Below are 22,826 nucleotides of genomic sequence, written 5' to 3' on the forward strand. Positions count from 1 at the left end.
AGCGAGCGGGCGTCAAATTGAGGTTGTTGTCGCACGAGCGTGATCTCTCTTCCCCCCCCCCCCCACCTCCGTGTCTCATGTTGCAGGAAAGAGAACTGAGGCGTCACTTGGGGCTGGGTGGGGGAGGGCTTCTCGAAATCGTGAATCGGTTCTTCTCGATCTCGAGAGGGACCTGTTCGTTAAGTTCTGGGCCGGCGACTGTTTTTAAGCAACCCTCTTAACGTGTCAAATTGCCAACATAGAATGACAAAAAAACAGGGCAATAAAAAGATGTACGGGACAATACTTGTCCCGTGTTTGCAAACAAAGTTTTGTGGAGTAAGGCATTAATTGCCGAAACTCTCTGTAAAAATGGATGCTTGATTTTTCATTCAAGGCAGAGCTGTCAGTGACCTTTTAGAAACTATTCACTGCAGAGAAATTTAGAAAGTGCCTTAGACATATATTCAGTATAAAGGGAACTAAAGATAACGCTATTGAGATGGTGATAACCACAAATAAACTCTGCCTTTTTGACTTGCCTAACTTTCAATTTGTTGCATCATATTTTGAGGAGCAATCAATGAAATTTGGTATTTAACTCTTCTCCTTTGTTAAGCTCACTTTGTTGCAGTGTATACACTTGACGTATTAGCTAATGGTGGCACTGGTCAATGTTCAAATGAAATTGAATGCGAGATCTACATGATGGGGCTTGTAGCCTAGAGAAGCACTCGTACATCACTCGTTTAAGGTAATAAACTGAACTGAACTGAACTGAACATATTCCGCATCATGTAGTTGCGACGGGAGGTAACACTCATATGCAATGACAGCACCAGTCACAATTGGCAGCTGTCATAAAATTGATGGCGGGCAGAACAGGTTGACTTTTATACATGTGTGATAGAAAGCTCTAGTGTTATTTTTGGTGCTCGCGCTAGCTCTAGAACAAACTCGGCTACTCGCGTTTCAAACATTGAAGGCCTGCGCCAAATAAAAATGCCGAAAACAGGTTTTCTTGTGGGCGAAGCCCAAAAATAAAGTAAGCACGGCATGCCGATACTCGCTAACTGATCTTGCTGAGGCTGTCTACAAAGATACTTACGCCACCATTAATTGGGCAAGCTACCTCTGAGGAAAGCTGTCTGTTTTTGCAATTATCGAAAAAAATTTATTGTCATGGAGAGATTTCATTAAAGGTGTTTGTCATGTCATAAATTGGTATATGAAAGATTCTTGTTTTTGTGATTGAATCGGGACAGTTTAAAGCCACTCATTTTAGTATATGCTGTAGATATGACAGGTATTCTTGGCCTCCCTGCAACCTTTGTAGTCTCAACCTCACCCCTTTGTCAACACATTGCCATGCTCAATGCCTGAAGCGCGTGCACTCTCTGAAGGTTCAAACCTTGATTGTGTAGACAAGTGCAGTAAATTGTCTGATCTTTCCTATAACTATAGCTCTTACGAACGAAATCTTATAAGCACATATTCACAAACAAACCTTATATTTATCTTGCTCTTTCATTATCAAATTTGTGCTTTTTATAAACAAATCAGGCCTGTATTCACAAAGTAATCTTATAGTTATCTTCTACTATACTGTTTTCATTTGTGCACCCTTATAAGGCTCGTAGAGTACAGAAACTCGAGGAAAACAGGATAAGGATAAGGTTGGTTTGTGAATGCGGGCATTAACAGTCCAAACTGGAACTGACATGCTTACATGCGGTTTTTCCCGCTCAGCAATCGAACATCTCAATGCTTTACCAGGAGCTGTTTGTGAATTGCAGTATTGTGGCTTTTTGTCTGCAGTTGGCTACATGCATGTATGATCCACACTTCTGCAATAGCCTCAATGGGTCTGCTTTGTGTGAAAATAAATAAATAAATACGGTGCATTTCTATGTTTTCACACAGATCATGACCCTACTGAACCGCACCAACTCCGACTGGTGGAACGTTCGCCAGATGAATGGTGAGGAGGGCTTTGTGCCGGCGAACTATGTCCGAGAGGTGGAACCACGGATCATCCAAAAGACGACTAAGAAGCCCGTCAAGGTGGCCGAGCGCCACCGCGTCAAGAAGGTTGTCATGAAGCAGCAGCCCGTCAAGGTCAAGAAGGAGAAGCAATTGTCCCCACGTAAGTCCAAAATGACCTTTCAACTTCTGTTTCTTTGCCGTTGTACTTGGCGTGTATTCTGTAAGAAATTAACGTGTTAGTGTCAACGTCTGCGGCAGCACTGTGATCGGCACCGGTGCGGAGGTTGCATGAACGTTTTTTCATCGTTCGTCGTCTCACTTTTGGAGCTTTTAGCGGTAGTGTATGTTTCACAGTGTGAGCTGTGCTAGGTATGAGGTCAGAGAGGCCAGTCCTTATGGCGTAGTTGTCTACTGCTGTTGGTGTTCATCGCAGTTGTTGAGCACATTGAGAAAGAAGCCAGGGTTTGAGGCATATTCAAATGCAGGCTTTCTGCATGGCATGCAAGTGCTCTATCACAGAACAAAGCAGTGCCAGCGCTTGAATACTTTCGGAAAAAGACCCTATACAAGCATCGTGTATGGTGAGGAAACGCATTGACAAGTCTGATATTGCACGGGGAAAGAGAGGAAGTGCACCAGGCATCACACGATGTAGATTGTGTAACAAGTGAGTGGTTTAAAGTTTTTCGACCATTACAAAGGGATTTGCCAAACTCTTCATCATCTTCATTATCGTCCACTAGAGCAACAACAATGTGTGCAGCTATGCAGGTGCTCATGTTGCTTTAGGAACATGTAGTGGGTGCGTAGCTACTTTGTAAAATGGTGTGATTTATTGTACACTGGGTGGTACCTCGTGACTTTACTATCAGTATCAAATGAAGTGGGAGCAGCGGCAAGCATTGAAAATAGGATAGTCCGCACTGTCTGGTCATCACCATTGACAGGTGCGCATCATTACAAATAAACAGCACTGCGCAGGTCTACGATGATGACTGGACGATGTGCACTACACCAGTGCGAATGCTTGCCGCAGTTCGCACTTTGTTTGATGCCGAAAGTATTTGCTTTAGGTGCCCTAAGGAAGTTTACAACGGCTTCTATGAAGGGCGCTCCTCTAGCTGTCACTGTGCCGCCTATTCTGCATAGGCCTGACATTTCTTTTTTCATGTGTAAATGTGCTTCCTTTAACAGCATACTGTTTTTACTTCAATTCTGGTTTCCCTGTTTGATAACTTGGCAGTGAAAGTAGTCCCAAGCTACAAAAAAAGGTGTAAAAGGGTGCGCCAATTAGATTTCTGCATTCTGACACCAGTAATTTGCAAACCTGTTATCACCGCTACAAATAACGCAGTGCTCATCATTGCTTTCACAGTCTTTTTTATTTCCAAGCATTTGCTTCTTCCCTTTTCCTTTGCATGTATGATACGTATGAGCTAACTTGTTGTCTTAATATAATTTAGACTAATATAATCTAGACAATGTAACCCTGTTTTTACGAAGTCTAGGTGAAGTCAAGATTATCTCCATTTATGCAACCTTCATTACACGCATATACTTGTTACTAAGTGAGATTTGTGAGGAAGCATGACATTTACTTTTTTATTTGAATATTTCGTTATATGTGCTATCATGGTGCTAATGTTGAACTGTACCTGATTACACATGCAAGCTGCATTTTAAGTATATGTATCTTAAAGGCATGCTGACAGCGACTGACTAGGGTTTATCCTGAGAAAAAAGAAGTCGCGACTCAGCTTGTTACTGTGGTGCACATTTCAGAGAAATCGCCTAAGCAGAATGGCAGCAGTCCGAAGGACGGCAAGGGAGTCCAGCAACGCCAGGAATCCATCGAAGCCGCCTACCAGAACCTGTTGTCTGTGTCAAAGGTATGATCCACTCTGTAGTTACGTAGGTTTACCTCGGTTGTTACCATTTTAGTGGCATTGTATTATACGTCAAGCTAACGCTTACAGCATAAACGTGTACAAGGATGTCGTTCCCTCTCACGTATTTTGATATACTTCAAGTGCGTTCACACTACTTTGAAGAACTTCAAACCCTATTTTATTTCTGCATCGTTGAGTCACTGTAGTAGTGTACTAATAGCCATAGGAGTCATAAACTAGTATGCTAAGAATGCTTGCTGAGTGCTTGCAACGTCATATCATAATGAGTTACAGGGCATCAAGTACTAAGTGTCATGTGCAGAATATCTGAGTAAGTCTGCTTGAAATCATCGTAAGTTCAGGGACTGTCCAGAGTCACCTGTGTTAGGTCGTGTAGCTGATTGTGGGTGCTGTCTTATCTAAGAAGAAATTCTCAAACAGGCAACTTTCAAATGATCAAATCAGGATTCAGAAACACAGCTGGAACTTCATGCATTTGTGAATTTACTTAGGACCAACTAAACTCATCACTTGAGCCAAATATGAACCTGCTTGCTTTCTTGGTTTGGCTTCGCATAACCATTAATTTGGCTAAAGAAGACTGCAGAAACCAGAATTGAGTTGATCAAAGCCACAAGTGACAGCCAGTAATTTATTTAGACATGAGGTTAAGAATCTCACCTGCCCTGTGCTTGTCAGTGAGATATGATTTTATGAAAGTGCTTGTGTGTTACTCATAAAAACTTTAATAATCATTCGTCACTTGACCGTTGCCTTTCACGACACGAAAGCATCAAACGTGTAGCTCACTCACCATTTCATCTTCTGAATATCCGGTTTTGTTATCTGTAACAACTGCAGGAGCGTAGACATTACCTCGAAGATGCCATCCGACTGTTTGGCTTCTTCAGGGAGTGCAGCGACTTTGAAGCCTGGATGGTCGACAAGGCAAGAAACAGCTTCGATCTCTCTCTTTAACATAGTACGTCCAATGTTTGTACGCATCGCTAATGCTTTCCTTTCCACAGGAGAAGATGCTGACAGTTGAAGATCCGAAAGAAAACGTCGAAGTTCGCAAGAAAAAGTTTGAGGTTCGTGTCTCTTTTTGTCCTCATCGTCGCTACTGTTCTTGTTGCTTGCCCAGAAATATGAGTGCAGTCTCTCTTCACTTGTTAGTAGATGTAGGAGACAATAATGCTTTCTTTTGGTTTTGTAGAACTTCTTGACTGACATGTCCGCCAGCAAGCTGCGGATGGACGAGATCGACCGGCAGGTTGGAGAGTTCGTTCAGAACAAGCACAGCCAGCTGGACGCAATTCGTAGCCGCAGCCGACAGATACACAGCAGGTAACATAGACCTATGTCTGGAGTCCTGCTCATTTTTCATACGACTTGGTAAACTGTTATTGTGTGCATTTTACAATGTTCATTTCTTATTCCTTGTATGCAATTACATAACACCTTTTACAACAAGTATTCAGACCGCATTATAACAAAGTTGCATCTTACAAGAAAATAAATTCATGATGAGAAATAAATTCAGCGCCCGCGTCACGAAAGTTGTCGCGGGCGCTGGGTTGACAGGTCGGGCAGAAGGGGGAGCGACCGGAGAGGATGTAGCCTAGTCTTGAGTTGTCATGTTGTAAGCCGCGAGGGAGCGTCCGCTTCGGAGTTCCGTGGCGAGGACAGGGATCGCACAACTTCACCAAATATGTTAAGGGAAGGAGACTGACTCAGAGGGGTAGTCACCGATGTATTTACAGCCGGTTAGGCGAGCAGCGCAAGCCACACAGATTAGCTCGTGCCAGTCTATCTGCTTTCTCTTCTTCAGCTCCATGCACTGGCACGTAGCAATATCGAAAAATTTGTTATGAAGATAATTTCTGACACTCTATCTATTGCAAGACTATTTTTCACTTACTTCGCTATAAATGATGTTTCGTTATATCCGTGTTTGTTATATTGAGGTTTGAATGTATTTGTTCCATGTAACTATTGCAGCCTGGTTACATTGTTTGCTTTTAAATTCCTGTTGCTACAGTGTGGATTATGTAAACAGAACACTTGTTGATACCGTATTTGTTTCTGTTAACTTTCATTGTTTAGAGCCGCCCTGTGATCATTTGCCTTTGTGTTTACACCCACTCAAACTGCTATTTCAGGTGGGACCGGCTGAACCAGCTCAGAAGCCAGAAAGAAAGAAGTCTAGAGGGCGCTACCAGGTAAGCGTTTGCAGATCTGCGAATTAAGCTGATCTTTGTCATCAATTTTACTAGATTTGGTAAAGAAAGTTTTTGAGCGAACATCTGCACTAGGGCACGTTAGGTGAATATGCACATTAAGAAGTAACAAATGCATAAAAGAAAAACAGTTTAAAAATGTGGCAGGGCTCTTGTTCACATAGTTGAGCTTTGGTCACATAGTTGAGTTATGCAATGAGCACTAATCGAGCACGGCAGAAAAGTAAGTGGGGCAACGAAAATTTGAAATTTGCGCAAATGAGATGAAGTAAACAGGACAAGTGTAATCGAAGATCGCCAGAAGAGCCTTTTTTTTCGACGTTTTTGATTGTGATACCAATTTTGTTTTCCTGTTTTCATTACAGCGTGGAGTTGTTCCATCGTACCTGTGACGACGCACGCGACTGGATGGCAGAAAAACTTCAGAAAATCGATATTGACGAGGTTGGGCGAGACATGAAGACCGTACAGGCATTGCAGAGGAGGCATGAGGTGGGCGCCCTGCTCATGCATTGCTATAATCTATTTTCTAATTATTTGCAATATCATTTTGATAATGTTCTTGTCCTCATATTGACCCATGCATTAAAAAAACATTTTTTTTTTCAGAATCTGGAACGAGAACTGGCCCCTGTGGAAGAGAAATTCAACAGGGTTAACCTTCTTGCTGACTCGTAAGTCATCTTGGTGTTCGCATTTTGGCGTACTTTGGTGAACAAAGAGTGTGAAAATTATTCTAAGGAGACAACGTAGACACGACTGAACCACTGTCAGCTGTGTTGTGCTTAAACACCCCATTAAAGTTTCACTCGGCATAATTGTTTACATGTGCACGAGATTTCAATATTTCCTTCAATTCAGCATGCTGAAAACAGAGGCAGTTATAAACGTGTGCCTTTAGCTCATATGATAAAATTTAGCCTAACACTGTCGCAACTTGTACTTTTTTGTAATCACTGTTGTGGTGCTCTCTGGCCCCATATTATAAAATTTGCTCCAATCAACTTTATTACATTATATTCTTTACTACCATTGCTATAATTTCCCATTTTGTTAATAAAGCTTGGGTGTTGCTGCTCCCATGAAGTCAATTAGTTCTAAATTTTCTGTCTACATTCTTGAGGGGTTTTAGTAACGTTCTGTAGATCCACAAGTAAATAGGAAATTTTATTTTTATTTTCACAGGGTCAATTTGGCAAAAGGTGCATTGTTACTTGAGAACATCAGGTTTTCTTAGTTTGTGCTAAGAAAAACTTCATTTAATCGTGCGTGGATTGGGTAGTTCAAAAAATTCCATTATTATTGCATAATGCATGTGAATTTTTGTTATCTTTTTCTCCTGAAGGGTAAAAGCTGCTTACCCAACTGAACGAACGAATGTAGTAAAAAGACAGGGTGAACTTCAAGGTCTCTGGGACCAAGTCAAGGTAAGAAAAATCAGAAATCAATAAAGAAGCTGTTACGAATATAAAATGACAAGTGGAGATAGATAGACTGTCTAAGACTGTATCTATAGAGCTCAAGACAACCCTCTAGCTCCGAATTTCTCAATACAAGCTACACTAAAACCTCAATATAACAAATTCGGACATAAGGAATTGTTGGTTATAACAAAGTAAGCGAAAAATAGCTTTGACATAAGTACAGTGTTTCAAATAATCATTTAAAACGAATTTTCACATATAACAAAGTATTTTTAGATATAACAAATTATTGGTTATAACAAAGTAAGCAAAAAATAGCTTTGTCATAGGTACAGTGTTACAAATGTTTAAAACGAATTTTCGCATTTAATGAAGTATTTTTGTGGCAGATGTGATTTTTTTATTATGAGGTTAACATATTTGGCGGGTCGATGACATGACTACATTGCAGGAACGAGCTGCCGAGAGACGTTCGAGACTTGAAGATTCCATGGGACTTCAAATTCTTGCAAACAGTGCGAAAAGTTTGGTGAGTAACCAATCTACTTCTTTGTCGTCCCGGCGAACGTGGTAGGTTCAATACCAAAGCAGTGTTTTTGACGTGTGTGGCGATAACAAAGAAAGCACCTCCGGGGCCGACACATCTGACAGGCTTTTCAAAATTGTACGCTTGATGCTCTACTAAAATGGTGGTGACTGTACGAAAAAGTGTTGTTGGGTGTTTGTGCATTGTCTGCTGTATTGTGGGACCACAAGTATCTTTCCAGCAAAAGATATTATTTCTTCACTCGAGTTTTTCACTCACCGGCTAACTTGCTTCTAAAATTGACGTTCAATACTTACCTCATGTAACATCGTAGCAAATCAGTTCTTCCACACATGTTCTGTCGATTTCGATGAAAATGTTGAGATTGTGTGCAAGGCTTCCAGAGACATTAGCATCGACGGGCAGAGTGCTCCAAGATCGATAGAAGGCAACCCCGTTTGGTGGCATTGCAGAGAGCCAAGTTTTACTTTATGTGACTGCTCTCTCTGTAGTCTTTACTTGGAATGTACGTTACACTGCATTGTGAGGCTACTTTTTGCTTTACATTAACATGAATTAGCAGTGACATAATCTACATGGATGCATGCATTGTAATGAAGCCTGAAATGTTCCTCTGCGCACCAATAGCACTTAAAATTATGTGGTATGCTTCGGCTTAAATGCATGGTGTATTTTTGTCTAGCTCGCGTGGGTCAGCGAGGTGAAGGTCGCACTGAACAGCTTCGAGCCCGCCCGAGATGTAGCAACGGCCGAGGACAACCTCAAGAAACACCATGACTTGGGAGACGACATACGTAACCATGAAGATGAGTAAGGGCTGCTTTTTTTCTTTATGGCATAATTTTTGCTATTTTCACAGTTTCCTCTAGTTCATGCTTGTGCTAGCTGTATTGGGAGGCAGCTTTAGCATCACGGCAGGCCAGAAGCCAAAGTTACCCCCTGTTAGGAGCTTTAGCATAGATGCAAGATGACATGTTCATGATATGGTTGCACACATCTGCCTAATGCGTGGTTCCAATGTTGCAATTTAGCGTGTGTGCAGGCAGAGCATTATTGCTAATAGGGCTCTGACATAGCAAAATACACTGTTCTGCCATTTCGGGATCCTACTAATTTGCTGATAAACTAGAAAATTGAGCTGCGAAGTTTTTTCTCGATGCTTCTGAATCACTGTAGTGACGCGTGTTCATCGACGTCACCATGTAATAGCCACTTAAGCATCACTGCAGTGGACGACTGTACAGTGGTGTTACTGAAAATGGACTCAAAGGAAACATCTATTCGATCTTAAGCATCGATATTGTAGCTCCTCTGAGGTGAGCCACTTGCTGGGTGTTTAGTTAAGGGTTCGAGAACAGACGCTTTAGGACAAAGGTTGCTTCATTGAGTGTGCACAGCACAACAGACAGGACAGCTGGTGGAAGGTGGATAAACTGATGGAAGGAGGATAGACGGTGGATGGAGCACCAAGTGTGTCCGTTTTCTTTCTGCCACCTTGTCTGTTGTACCAATTAATTTGAATACAGAGCCTTATTCAGCACAGTGTTCCTGCATGACAGCTCTGCCAAGCTTGGCAGCAGTACGCACTCAATTTTTCAAGTTTGAAAAGGTCGTTAGAGCGCTGACAACGCTTCTGTGCAGGTTTGCCGACATCCAGGCACTGGGCGAGAAGCTGCTGCTGAAAAACAAGGACAATGAGGAGATGAAGGCGACGTTGAAGCAGCTGCAGGACGAGCAGAACGCGATCCACCAAGGATGGCAGGAGAAGCTCGACTATCTCCGGCAGGCCGTTGACCTTCAGGTACTTGCACAGTTTTGTGCTGACTAGAAAAATTTCAGCTGTGAAAAGGAACCTTTATTTTTGGCTATAGACATCAAGGTAAAAGTAAGCGGTCGATTCCAGTGAAGGAAAAGAGAATTGTGGAAGTATCTGGCTGGCTCTTCAGAGAGTATACAACTAGATATGAAAAGATGAACAGAGGAAAATGTTGCGTCTAGCAGACTTGTGTGCCTATGCACGCAAGTCTGCTAGTGTTGCATCTAGCGTATTTGCGTGCCTATGCCCTCGTTGCGCAGTAAAATCGATAGAGTTTTGTTGGTATGATTTTACAGCATTCTCGGCTTCTAGTTTTACTGTGTCAGAGTATAGTGTTAAATTCTATACTCGAACATGAAAGGGGGCAGTTTATTATCTTGAAGACACAATATAGCTAACCTTTTTATGTAGTCTTCCTTGACACTTCCTAGTCAGCATAGCACAATGCTCGCACAGTACTCTTAAACATCAATGTCACATTTCGTGTTTGTCATGATGTTTTATCTGTGATGATTTAATGTGCTCTACAAATTGATGATGCCTACTGCTTATCTGTTAGCCATATGTGTTAGCCTAACTTAGTCCTAAAGAAATCTATCGGTTAATGCGTTTTACTTAAGTTTGTCTGGTACGACGCTAATTGTTCTGTAAAAGCCGAGCCTACGACTGCGTGACTGAGACGCAATCTTGTTTTCCTCATCATTACAGATGTTCAACCGTGAAGCTGACCAGATCGACAGTATCACGAGTAGCCACGATGCGCTGCTAGACTTTGAGGACCTCGGGGTGAGTTTACCTTCTCTCTCTAACTCACCAAAGCTCTCTTGTACGATTAATTAATCGCGGCCAATCTGCTTGAATGCAGACCACCCTGGACGACGTTGAAGCGCTGTCCAAACGTCACGAGAACCTCATCAACACCCTCCTGGTTCAAGACCAGCGTGTCGCCGCCTTCAGTGGCATGGCTGACAAGCTGATTGCTGCTGGGCACTGCAAGAGCAAGGAGTGAGTGTGGTTAGAATAACCGGTTTAGTAACGGTTTGGTTACTTCTACTGTCTTCATTCAAATAAGTCTTTCATAGCTTGTAAAAACCTAAATATAACAAAGTCCTCAATATAACAAACTGTCGTTAGTACTATTAGGGACCACGAGAGATGCATAAGACTGTGCTGTGCTGTACTGTCCAACTTCTATGCATCCATGGCTAAATACACCATATAAGACACTTTGCTATTTCTTATTTCTTATCATAAGTGACAAAGGAGACTGATTAGTTGCTGGACAGTTGTAATCAGTTGAATCTTGGATGTCACAAAATCTGTGATATAATGATCTGTGTTGGTTATGTTCTCAAGTGAGGAAAAAGATTGTCTAGTTGATGGGTGGTGGGTAGCAATGAAACAAAAGCATAGTGAAATCCTCCTTCTTTTTTTTTGTCATTTTTGATATCCTGCTTTTAATTAGATTGGAAAATATGTACTTCTCTTTTTGCTGTCTAACCAAAAAATTTGATTCAACAGTTTCAATTCAACGAAGTCCATACCTGTCACATGTGCTTTGCTACTCACCTCTATACTTCTTTTTCATGGAAACATTTTTTGATAGTTTGAAGGGGAAAATTGTGTTTTACTCTAGAGCTTCAGTCAATAATGCTTCTAATGTCGTAATGTCTCTTGTTAGGATTGACAAGCGACGAAACCAGGTTGTTGCAAACCGCCAAGCTGTCAAGGACAAAGCATACAAACGCAAAGACCTTCTGGAAGAGTCACGAGTTTACCATGAATTCAAAGCAGAATCAGCCGAGGTGAGTTTATTGAAGCAATCAATCAATCAATCAATCTGTTAATCAATCAATCATTTTGTCATTATTAGACATATACAGTGACATTGTGTTTTCTGCAATGTTACAGTGTTCACAGTTTGTAAAACTGTAACACACTGTGAAAACCAAGTTGGGTTGCATTGTTGTGTGTGCTTTTGTTTCAATGTCTGTCGTTTATTCATCCCCATGTTTCGTATTATTGTAGTGCAACACGCATGCCGCCTTTTTTGCTGTGTCTTGCCTGTTCACCGGTAAAGTATACTAGAACATTGGTGGTCGTGTTAAATTAATAATGCGAAAACAGCTATTGGTATTTTTGCTTAACCAGAGATCTTTCCAGGCGTGTCGAGCATATAATTTTTTTTCTAATCCTGCCAAATCAACCAACCTAAAATGGAGAATCTGTCGCACGAGAATGTCTTACATAGATGTTTAATACAAACACTCAACACACTCTATGATATAGGTCTTCTACACGATGATTCCAAGCCAGCTTTGAAAAGGCACTAGGAGCACTTCAGCTGGGAACACGTACATGTGCAGTACAACTTTGTTCGCACTTTTCTGAAAGAAACGTGAGAAAAATGTGCACTGTTTGTACAATATGAAAACATACTACCTGAATTCACTAAAAAATTGCGCAGTTTTACTTGATGACACTGGCACCAAGAAAACGTAAAAACAGGAATGTATCAGCGTATTCAGTGCCTTTGCAGCAGTGTTTAATGTTACTTAGTGCTGATGTGCAAGTATACTGTCTGCAGACTCTAGCCTCTAGTAAGTGTTATCCTGTCTTGGCAAAGCGCGAGCGTAAAAACTGGGTGTTGTCGACCTTTTGAAACACCAGATGTCGAGCTGGATTCAGGACAAGCTGAAGATGGCTGCCGACGACTCGTACCGCGACCTCACCAACCTGGAGCGTAAACTGCAGAAACACGAGGCCTTCGAAGCCGAGCTCAAGGCCAACGAGGCTCGACTTCATGACATCAATGCGGTTTGTGCTTGTCTTTCATATCGCAATATTCTGTCATTGTTTAAAATTTTAAGAAACAAAACTTTGGGTTGATTTTCTTTTGACTAAAAAATTTTAAGCAGTCCAGACTGTCAATCTATTGCAATGTTTTGTTCGGCTGTGAAACGCACAGGACTGTGCTTTGCTACTTTCGTCTGTTTGAGCTTGTTAGTTTCGAAATTGATAGGTAAGGAAGGCACTTAGCTGTTACCCAGAGACCTTGAATTTCTAGAATGCTTTTGAAATGAAACAGACTTAGTAAGAGACTACGTTGGATTGTCACATATACTCCTACTACTGTACTAGGGCCACACTCTCAGTCCCGTGCATTGGCTTGGGGTTTGAAGTTAAAGCCCCACTTTAAAAGAGATTTAAAAAAAAATTTTTCCACAATCCTGATGAAAAAAGGCATGCACGTTCTGTTTCTATGATAATTTCAAACGCTGTGCAATTATGCAATTATCTTGCATAGGACAATTACTTTGGGATCTAACTAGAATTATAGAAGGCAAACAAGTTGCTTAGGGAAGATTGCTGACTGACAAGCTTCTTGCCTAAAAGCTTGGCTGGTGAGCCCATGCTAAATGTAATGTCCTTAAAAGTGTTTCGTTCATAATATTGCCACGTTCTATTTCTCAATTTTTATTATCGCCCCAAAACATTACACAATTCTCAGCGCAAGCCGCGCCTGCTGTTTCCGAGAAGCTTCCGGACTTTAGTAGATCATTTGGATAAGATTACGCCCACTCTTCGAGCTGTACAGATTATTCTGGAACCTACGCCACAGCCAGCGATAACGCTAGAACATTCGATGGCAAGAGTATAAATGCCGACGCACTTCACCGCTTGTGGGTAGTTGATCGAGGGCCGACGCTTCGTTCGCCGCTATCAGTCCAAGACTGCTACTGTAATCGGATTTTCCATTTACCGGGCACAGGTTCGCCCAAATGAACAGTTAAATTCCAACACAAAGTCTCCTGTCTTCGGCCACGTCACGACCCTGTGACAATATGTAGCACCTGCAGTGAATTTATCACAGGCCGTGTGAGAACATTTGTGAAGAAGTGACAGCCGTTCCTGTAACTTGCTGCAGAATGGCCGCAGCCTGATTGCCGGAAAGCACTACGCATCCGACGACATCCGGAGCGTCTTGGAATACCTGGACGAGCAGTGGAGGGAGCTGTGCCGGTGCTCCAACGAGCGCGGCCAGTGCCTCCGCCAGGCCTCGGCGCAGCGGGCGCACAACCGAGCGCTCGAGGATGCCCGCGTGAAGCTGGACGAACTGGAAGCTGCCCTGGCGTCGCGCGACCTCGGTCACGACCTGCGCAGCGTCAAGGAGCTTCTCAAGCGCCATCAGGTGGGCTTAGTGCCGAATGCGTAAAGCCCATCTACTTGCTTAGGCTGAGGGTGCGCTTTAAGCAACACCGTATAGTCGAAATTTCGGAGCCCTCCACCACGGCGTCATTTAAAGTCATATCCCGGTTTTGAGACATAGAACCTCAACATTCATCATTGAGTGAGTGCGGCTAACGATTGTAGTTGTTGCGTGCCGACTACTTTAAATTGCATTGGGATTCAGCGCTTCAAGCTGTTGAGAGAGAGAGAAACGAGAAAAAAAGAAGGCAGGCAGGTTAATCAAGCTGTTGACGGTTGAGTAGTCACAAGGGCACTGCTTTGTTTTCTGACCACATTTTAATTGGGGCGAAACATAAGTTTAATTGTAAATCAAGAAAACCCAGTGTTGTGACAGATGACTTAAAAACAACTCACCTTAAGCTTCTGTTTGTTTTTGCAAATGCGCCAAACTAGTGCTTCACTGAAGCTCTCCGACTGTGTTGACCTTGGCTGTGCTTCAAGATCAGGCTCGCATAATGAGGCGTTTTTCTGGATATTTCTTGAGAAGAGTAGATCTATCATTTTAAGACTGCCTTTCTATTTTCTCCACACACTCAAAAGCACAATGTCTTTCACAACTTGTGTTTTGATTCGAGATGTCAACTTAATAACTTTAATTTGACCAGTTAACCATGTGGTTGCCTATAAAACTTAACAGTTAAATGGTAGTTTGGTATATGTATAACAATAATATGCAGTCATTTAGCATGACAAAGCTCCTTGCCAGGTTAGAATAAAAAGTTTATGAGGTATGTGTAAGCAGATTAGCGAGGCAATCTTTGTTCCTCACGAGCTTATGACTGTTCTGACATGTAGGTAGGACTTGTAGTTTGGGACAGTTTGCCTAAGGCGCCTAAGATGAAGGGATGAAAGGTTTGCCTAAGGTGAAGGGATCGTAAAGCCAAGGTCATGGCACACATATAATGCATTTCGTAACTTATCTAAATTTCTTGTGGCATAAATTTGAGGCATCAATGTTGAGCTATTAGTGTGAGAAGTGTAACAAGCTCGTGTTTTCTTACAGACTCTTGAAGCTGAGTTGACAACCTGGGAAGCAAAAGTGTTGGACCTCGTTCAATTCGGCAAGGACATGGCCGACAAGGGTCACTTTGATGCTCCGAACATTCTCAAGGCTACCCGCATAATCAGTGACCGGTGAGACTCAATTAAGCTGTCTTTCTAATTTTACTTATGATGCAATTTCTAATTTTACTGGTCACTTCGTGTCACCAGTCGCCATTCTTATTCAGTCCTGTCTGAATGAATTTTCTAAATTTATTTATGAATACTGCAGTCTTTTGTTTGGAAGATCATAGCAGGGTGGGAAAAATGTTCGCGAACAGGTACGCACATTAAAACAAACAACCAAGGTACAATGAATAAATGCGATGCTATATACAGGACTAAGGTTCAAAAACATGAAAATAAATCATGCCATTTTGTTAGCTCTATAAATTGGTTGTCTTTGCGAAGTGCAATTAAACATAATTGCCACAGATGGCTTTATCTAAATATCAGTGGGAAAATGAGTGAATAAAAGCGATGTTATTAGCGACTTTGCCAGAAAATGTAGCTGAATGGTATTTTGCTGCTGAGCTCACGTTCATGGGTTCAATTCCTGGGCACAGCCACGTTGTGGTGGACGCTTAATGCAAGATGCAGTCCGGTATTTAGATTTAGAATCACATTAACAAGTCTGGAAGGGTCGAAGTTGACCCGAAGACCTTCAGTTCTTCGTTAACAGGTGGCGAGTTGCGTTAGAACGTGAAGTCCCATAGTTCTGCTTCTCTTTTCTAATGCCGAATATAAAATGAGATATTGCACACCTGCGGTTTAGTTTTTTCAGAAATAAGTAATAAAACAACTAAAAAGAAAAACTTTTTGAAAAGATGGGAAAGTATGGACAAAAGTCATTTTATGTAGCATTAAACCTATAGCACTTTTACTAAACAAGCTTATTTTTCAGCTTATTTTTGGTCATTACTCAATGTAAATGGTTGGTCTTGACAGTTTGTGTGCATTTTTTATGGTTTATCAATAAAAACTGATGACGATGAATAAAGCATAGGAAATTGCTTTTTCAAGTTTGTATGCTTCATGAAAAGTAGTTACAAAACAGTCTCGTTCAAAAAGTATTTGATTTTAAAAGATGTTTTGAAAAATGAGTTCATTGCCAAACCAATATGGCAAATTGTAAATGGAGGCAATTTATGAAAAATGTTTAAAAACGTTGCACCCAGCTTTGCATTTTCGTTTCATTTCGATAACCTCTCTTTTTAACTGCACAGGTTCGGTCAGCTACGAGAGCCTGCGGAGGAGCGTCGGAAACAGCTGGAAGAGTCGCTCAAGCTGCATCAGTTCAACTTCGACGTGGACACCGAGAAACAGTGGATCACTGAGCACCTGTCGGCCGCGTCATCGCTCGACCTTGGCCAGAACCTCATTGACGCCCAGAATCTCTTCAAGAAGCACCAGGTTAATTACATTGCCCCACTTGTTTGCCGGAATCTTTTTATTTTGCTCGAAAGTTCCTCCTAAACGACTTAAAGACGACTTAAACGACTTAGAGGGTAGTCACTTCATCTGTACAGAAACTGGAATGTTTTTTTAGCTAACAAGTGGCTTACATGATTCAAGTCTTCTTTCTTCTGGACAGAAACTGGAGCGCGAGGTACAGGGCCACCAGGCAATAGTGGACAAGACACTGGCTGCCGGGGACGCGCTGGTGAAGCAGCGCCACTTTGCGGCCGCCTCAGTCAAGGACAAGTGCCACGAACTGGTCGCCTGCTGGAACTTGCTGCTCTCCGAGTGCAGCAAGCGCCGCAAAAAGCTTGAACTGCAGCTCAAGGCACAGACGGTGCGTTGAGCTGCTTAATTAATCCTTGCTAATTAACTTCTGTTGCATGCAATTAGAACTGTGAAGCAAGCTACCTGTTTGTTCAAAACAATGAGGTGTTGTGCTAGTCAACAGAAGTTGTTCTGATGACTAGCCCAATTTATTTGCTTCTTGTTCCCAAAAGCTTTGTGAGACTTTTCTTGGAAAACTAAGCTCAACTTGCTTTACTAACTTCACAAGAAAACGGATGCGTAGCTTAAGCTGCACACTGTACGATGCTGACAAGCTTATGTTGATTACATATTTGCATGCCGTGTTACAATGCAGTGTGATTCTTGTTTTGCTGTTGTTACTCAAACAGTTCTACTCTGAAGTGAACGAGATCGAGGCCTGGATGAACGAGAAGAAGGGCGTTTTGACGAGCACTGACTTTGGTCGTGACGAAGATGCCGCTGTGAAGCTCCTCACCAAGCAAAAGGTTGGTGTCATTGCTCTGCGGTTTTGCTGTCACAGGTACTAGCTTAACTAAATTGCTTAGAAATCACATTTAAGAAAGAATGAATGAAGAAGAATTTTGTTTATAAGCTTGGGTTATGTGATGAGGCTTCTTCTTTTGTGCCCGCTGTTTTCTGCGACCATATGCGAAATAAAGTTTTTCGTTTTAATTTTATTGTATGTCACTATTGAAAAATTTCGAATCAGTTCAGGCACCTCACACTGTTCAAGCAGATACGATTGGTTTCTCTGCCTGCTTAATAAACCAGATTTATTGGAACAGTGGCATAACGAATTGGGCTAATTGGTTACCCATAACTTCTGTACAACAACGTGCAAGCCTTTGTACAAACTGTCCACTTATGTGCACTCGCCTTCAAGTCACAGTTATGTGAATTGTTTAGCACTTAGCAGCAAATTTGGTACCAGAAAGCTCAGGCTTGCTCTGTTTTACTGGTTGATATTTCGTGTCGTTATCTTCTCGACCTCTGATGTTCTCGTCTTCTGATGTGTAGTTCAATAGTTATTCATTCGTCTTATTCTTGAGCTATGTTCTTTACTTCTCCCCGGCAGTCTTACACAAAATCTGCCTGGCTAAATTTCAAAATTGTATTCCAGGCCTTGGAGCTTGAGATTGACACCTATTCCGGCCTTGTGGTGGAGATTACCCACCAGGGTCAAGCCATGATTGACCAGAATCATCCCGACTCCAAGATAATTGCCAACCAAATGGTAAGATGTTGTCTTCTCTTCTTAGACAGCTCTGTCTACATAACCTCCTGCTTGTGATTTTGGGCAATATGCGATATATTGTAGAACCTTGTTCACATATTATTGGGGTGGTGGGAGGGGGAGAAATAATGTGGGAGAAAAAAAATGCTACCCGGGAAAAAGTACTGCGCGAATTCACTAGAACACAGCGCAATTTCGCTTGATGACAATGTCATAAACATTGGCTCTGGGAAATCATACGAAATGGTGATGCATCAAAAAGGCTCTACTGTAACAGCAATGTCTACTGTTATGACCAATTGAAGTGAATGGCAATAAGGAGTAGCCGGCGCCATAATGGTGCGCCAACATCTCCTTATATATTATATCAATAAAAAAAAAAGAAGTGAATGGCAAATGATAACTGCAATGACAAATGAGACACAACTGGTGCGGTGTTCAAAAGAACACTTTGTTTGAGTGCCTATTTGTTACTGAACCATTGCCTCATGATTACCCATACGAACACCGGGGACGATGAACATTGAATTACCAGTACAAGCCAAAATCAATCCAACATTGCAACATAAAGCATGAAATTAAAAATGGAATACTTTATGGGTTAGTGCTACGTTATTAATGTCTAACTTGTATCATTAAAGTGATAGCAATAAAATAATAAGCCAAACTGCAGAGATCTAGCTTGTAGCTAAGGCACCCACTTCTGAACTGTGACTAGAGTGCCTGCCTACTGCAGTTAGTATGGATAAAGTGATGTTGCTATCTCAATGGAGCGCATCATACTTAGTACTTCTGTATGTCTTGTTTACTTTGTGTTGTACAGTCGAGTCTGCTTATAACAAACCTGATCATGACGCGAAATGTGCTCACTGCATTCCAATGTTCGTAGTAAATGATACACAGCTTAAAAAAGAGTTAAGTCTGTGACGCGCATGTTCTGAGTTAATTTAAAGCAGCAGCATGCTCTTCGCCAAGGCCCGTGGCATAAGCTGCCTGAAGCTATCAATATAGGATATTGCTACAAGCCAAGCACGATTGTCAGCACTGGCTCCGAAGTTTGAAGGCCCCCGTAGCCCAATTCCTCTAAATCGTTCTTGCCGTGCACTTCATTCACAGTACCTTCATCCAAACACAGTGCCGCAGTGTCAGCATCATTATCAGCCGTAATGAAATCGTCACGTGTGGAACTGCTATGAGCCCATTTCTGGTCAGAAAATAAAACATCGGAATTCGAGCCTGCATGGCCAGCAGCTGGCGTCGCGGAGCAGTGGAGATGGGCGGTGTTGCGATGAAGAGAGAAGAGCAGACTTGCGAGAGATGCGAAGGAGTTGCGAAAGAGTGATGCATGATAAGGGAAGCATACGACGGGAAGGTGACCTTGAAGACCAAAACACTCATGAGGAAGAAGGCCGGTCGGGTAGCTTGCTTGCAGGGTCCACAAAACGTGCTACTCATGCATAGGGAAACTTGGTAGAGCAATCTGTGCACGCAGAGATCAAAGACTCGCATTGTGGCGCCAGTAGACTAGCGTGGCTCCGCCAATTTCGATAATTCGTGGTTTGTTCCATATAAAAACTGTTTTTACCCTTCCAAGCACGTGCGGAAGGCATGCTGAGCCAAGTGCAAAGTGAGCGAGAACAGGTCCTAAACACAGAACGAATCACGCGTGCACTGGAACAATACGACTGATGCATACAAGACACAAACGCGGACGATTGAGTACTGTCGATGGCTGACGATGTTGGCAAATGGTCTGGTCACTCCAGGCTGGCAACGCCAACGAAAGTGTAACAAAACCAGCTATCAAAAACTGAGGGAGACTATAGTTGGCCGAGCGGTCTTCAAAAAATCGGTGGCAGTGCAAAAGCACGGGCCTTGTCTGGCAATGCGAAGTGCTCAGAGTAGCGGGGTAACAAAGGACGGAGTAGGTGCGTGACAAAAAACAGTCGGGGAGAGCGACAACTAGAGGGCTGTGAAGGCAGGGTCGATGCTCAACAATAAGAATCTACGGGTACCTCGCTGATGGCTTATCAGTAGTTGAAAGTAGTTTTCTGGGAACTCGCAAGAGTGCCGACTCCGTTCGCTGTAACCGATCGGCGACACTCAAAGACATTCGTTGTAAGTGTGGTTTTGTGCCATTGAAATCATGTATATTTTCACGGTCACACGGTATCATGCGTTTTAAGCAACAGTTTATTTCAAGTGGGGCTGTTATATGTGGGCTCGACTGACCATGAGCTAGGAGGTGTTGAGATGGTAGTTTGCGATGTATACATAATTTTTGTCAGTGCTGTGCAACTTCCCAAAGGCATGCCTTCATGACTTGGTGTGTCCTTGAATTCACGCAGCAAACGGTGAACCAGGAGATGAAGAACTTGCAGAAGCTGTCGACCGTGCGGCGGCAGAAGCTGATGGAGGCCAAGCACACGCACGAGTTCTTCCGCGAGAGTGACGACCTCCAGGACTGGATCAACGAGCAGACCCAGGCTGCTCTCTCGGAGGACTACGGGAAGGACTACGAACACCTCCTGGTAAGCAACTCCTCACATGGGTGCACGTAGAAACTTGGGATTCGGCGAGATTAGTTGACAGGAAGGTGTGTCGAGTGCAAGGAACACGCATTCAGAAGACGAGAAGACAGAACGGGTGTCCGCCCTGTCCTCTCGTCTTGTGAATGTACATCTTTTGCACTGGATATTCCCGTTTATAATGGGTATAGAGTTTAATCATTATAGCAACGATGAAGACAACAATAATAATTCTTATTTTCAAGGCTGCTGCCGGTATGCTCTGTTAGTGCCACAAATCACTAATTTAGTTTTTGAGAAAGATTAGACAGGCAGAACCCTTGCTTGGTTGGTGAGCAGGATTGTAGTAGCATTCAGGTATGTAACCAACCACATTAGATGAGGTTGTTTCAATCTAGCAGAAATTTCGTTTAAGAAGGTTTCAGTTTACTGAGAGGCTACTGTAGTTGTACTGAGCTGTAGTGTTGGTAAATTGACTAGAGTGTTACTAATTATAAGGAGCATTTAGTCATTTCGAGGACATTATCGCGTTTTGAGTGCTTGGGCTCAGAACAGACGAAACTATTAATGACTACGTAGTTCTGAACGGCATCTTCTGTCGCACTTGTTATTCCTTTAGTCGCAGGCTATTATCTGCAATGACAGCTTGATATTGAATGCTGCAACAAAGTGTTACTGAAAAGCACATGACTGACATTGAAGCACAGTAGGTTAATATGCAGATGACAGTGTGTAATACAGCATACAGGGAGCAGTAAGCTTTATTCTAATTGCCAAACCTTGTGGGGTGCTATCATCACCCTCTGTAAAGCCGTTTGCACCTCGTGGCGCACAAGTGTTGCGAATAGGTCGCATTTAGGTTTAACAGCCACTGATTAATATGTGGCGTTGTGCTTGCGTGCGTTTACCATCGTCATCATCATTATGGTTAGCGCGGTAGCGCCAGCAGTGACGCCTAGCGGCACATGAGACCTGACTGGCTCCTTTGGTGTGCGCCGGCTGGCATAAATGATCATCTCCCACGGTGGGTTTATAGGAAGGCGCTGTAGGTTGTCTCTCGTGGGCCCCTCGTGGCGAGTCTAGAGTTGGCAATGTCGCCTTCGCGTTACCTAGTGTTTGTTCTTATGTTGATTGAGTGTATTGTCATATTTATAAGGATCTCATATTTATAAGGATATTTATAAGATCACTAGTGACATATTTTATTCGGCTGACGATATCGTCGGTGTAAAAGTAATGTGCAGTAATGTGCAAGTAGTGTGCAGGATGTTTGGTTTGGTTCGACCGCGCTGACTGTGTCCTTTCATTCCTACCGTGTGCCTCCTTCAGGGATCCTACGCCCTCAAATAATCATTCATGTCCTTGTCAGCGCAGCTTTGTTTTTTTTTTTTTCTCGGAGCAACTTTCTCCAAATGTTTTCAGAATAGCAAAAGTTACATTTTTATTGTTTACTACATCATGGCTTGTATCAAGAACAAATTATATAATCATTTTCTGTTTTCCTTTTTGCATGGCTAGCTTCTGCAAGCCAAGTTCGAAGACCTGAAGCTTGTTGTGGACACTGGAAAGGACAGGCTTGACCAGTGTGTTGCCCTCGGTCAGCGCCTGATTGCGGCCGACGTCGCTCGCTCCGGAGAAATTGAAAAGTGCTTGGAGCACCTCGAGTAATATTTTTTTTCTTTGCCTGGCCTTCTCTTTTCACATTCTTTAGTAGTACTTTGATATAGCACGACGGGCACGTGTTTATCCAAGCTAAAAGATTCTTGTGCACGTCATAGGTAATCTCCACAAATTAATAGTTAATTGTGGTTTTCTGTATTTCATCTGAAAGCCTAAGCAATCCATACTCGGGGGATGTTTTTCCTACTTGTTTTCGTGAACTTATTTCTTTGTAATTTTATGCCACTATAAAAGGTCGATCGGATAGCCAAGAACACTAGCTTTAGCTACTCTCACGATATGCGATTGTTTGGTGTATTTTTTTTTTTTCAACAGCCAACTCTGTGTTCGTTCAGTGAGTTTTTATTTTCCTGCTTATTATAATGACTCTTTTGTTAATGTGATTTTTTTATTTTTGTAGTCTCATTCATCTAAGATTGTTTTTCAAACTAGAAAACTCACATT

General features: G+C 42.4%; 1 protein-coding gene across 5 annotated transcripts in view; it reads left to right on the plus strand.

The window, feature by feature from the left end:
- The window catches only part of kst (spectrin beta chain, non-erythrocytic 5 kst), a 244,541-nt gene that overhangs the window by 169,383 nt on the left and 52,332 nt on the right, over positions 1–22,826 (plus strand). For all 5 annotated transcript variants that reach the window (XM_075867307.1, XM_075867312.1, XM_075867311.1 and 2 more), the window contains exons 17-40: positions 1,903–2,125; positions 3,748–3,854; positions 4,716–4,802; positions 4,883–4,945; positions 5,071–5,201; positions 6,017–6,076; positions 6,460–6,586; positions 6,704–6,768; positions 7,440–7,521; positions 7,970–8,047; positions 8,748–8,875; positions 9,707–9,866; positions 10,590–10,667; positions 10,747–10,886; positions 11,563–11,686; positions 12,552–12,698; positions 13,810–14,073; positions 15,136–15,266; positions 16,400–16,586; positions 16,768–16,968; positions 17,309–17,425; positions 18,061–18,174; positions 20,523–20,705; positions 22,221–22,366. In XM_075867307.1, the coding sequence (XP_075723422.1) occupies positions 1,903–2,125; positions 3,748–3,854; positions 4,716–4,802; positions 4,883–4,945; positions 5,071–5,201; positions 6,017–6,076; positions 6,460–6,586; positions 6,704–6,768; positions 7,440–7,521; positions 7,970–8,047; positions 8,748–8,875; positions 9,707–9,866; positions 10,590–10,667; positions 10,747–10,886; positions 11,563–11,686; positions 12,552–12,698; positions 13,810–14,073; positions 15,136–15,266; positions 16,400–16,586; positions 16,768–16,968; positions 17,309–17,425; positions 18,061–18,174; positions 20,523–20,705; positions 22,221–22,366 (3,143 nt within the window). The remainder of the gene's footprint in view (positions 1–1,902; positions 2,126–3,747; positions 3,855–4,715; positions 4,803–4,882; positions 4,946–5,070; positions 5,202–6,016; positions 6,077–6,459; positions 6,587–6,703; positions 6,769–7,439; positions 7,522–7,969; positions 8,048–8,747; positions 8,876–9,706; positions 9,867–10,589; positions 10,668–10,746; positions 10,887–11,562; positions 11,687–12,551; positions 12,699–13,809; positions 14,074–15,135; positions 15,267–16,399; positions 16,587–16,767; positions 16,969–17,308; positions 17,426–18,060; positions 18,175–20,522; positions 20,706–22,220; positions 22,367–22,826) is intronic.

The sequence above is a fragment of the Rhipicephalus microplus genome, chromosome 6, assembly GCF_043290135.1.
Source record: "Rhipicephalus microplus isolate Deutch F79 chromosome 6, USDA_Rmic, whole genome shotgun sequence".
NCBI classification, from domain to species: Eukaryota; Metazoa; Arthropoda; class Arachnida; order Ixodida; family Ixodidae; genus Rhipicephalus; species Rhipicephalus microplus.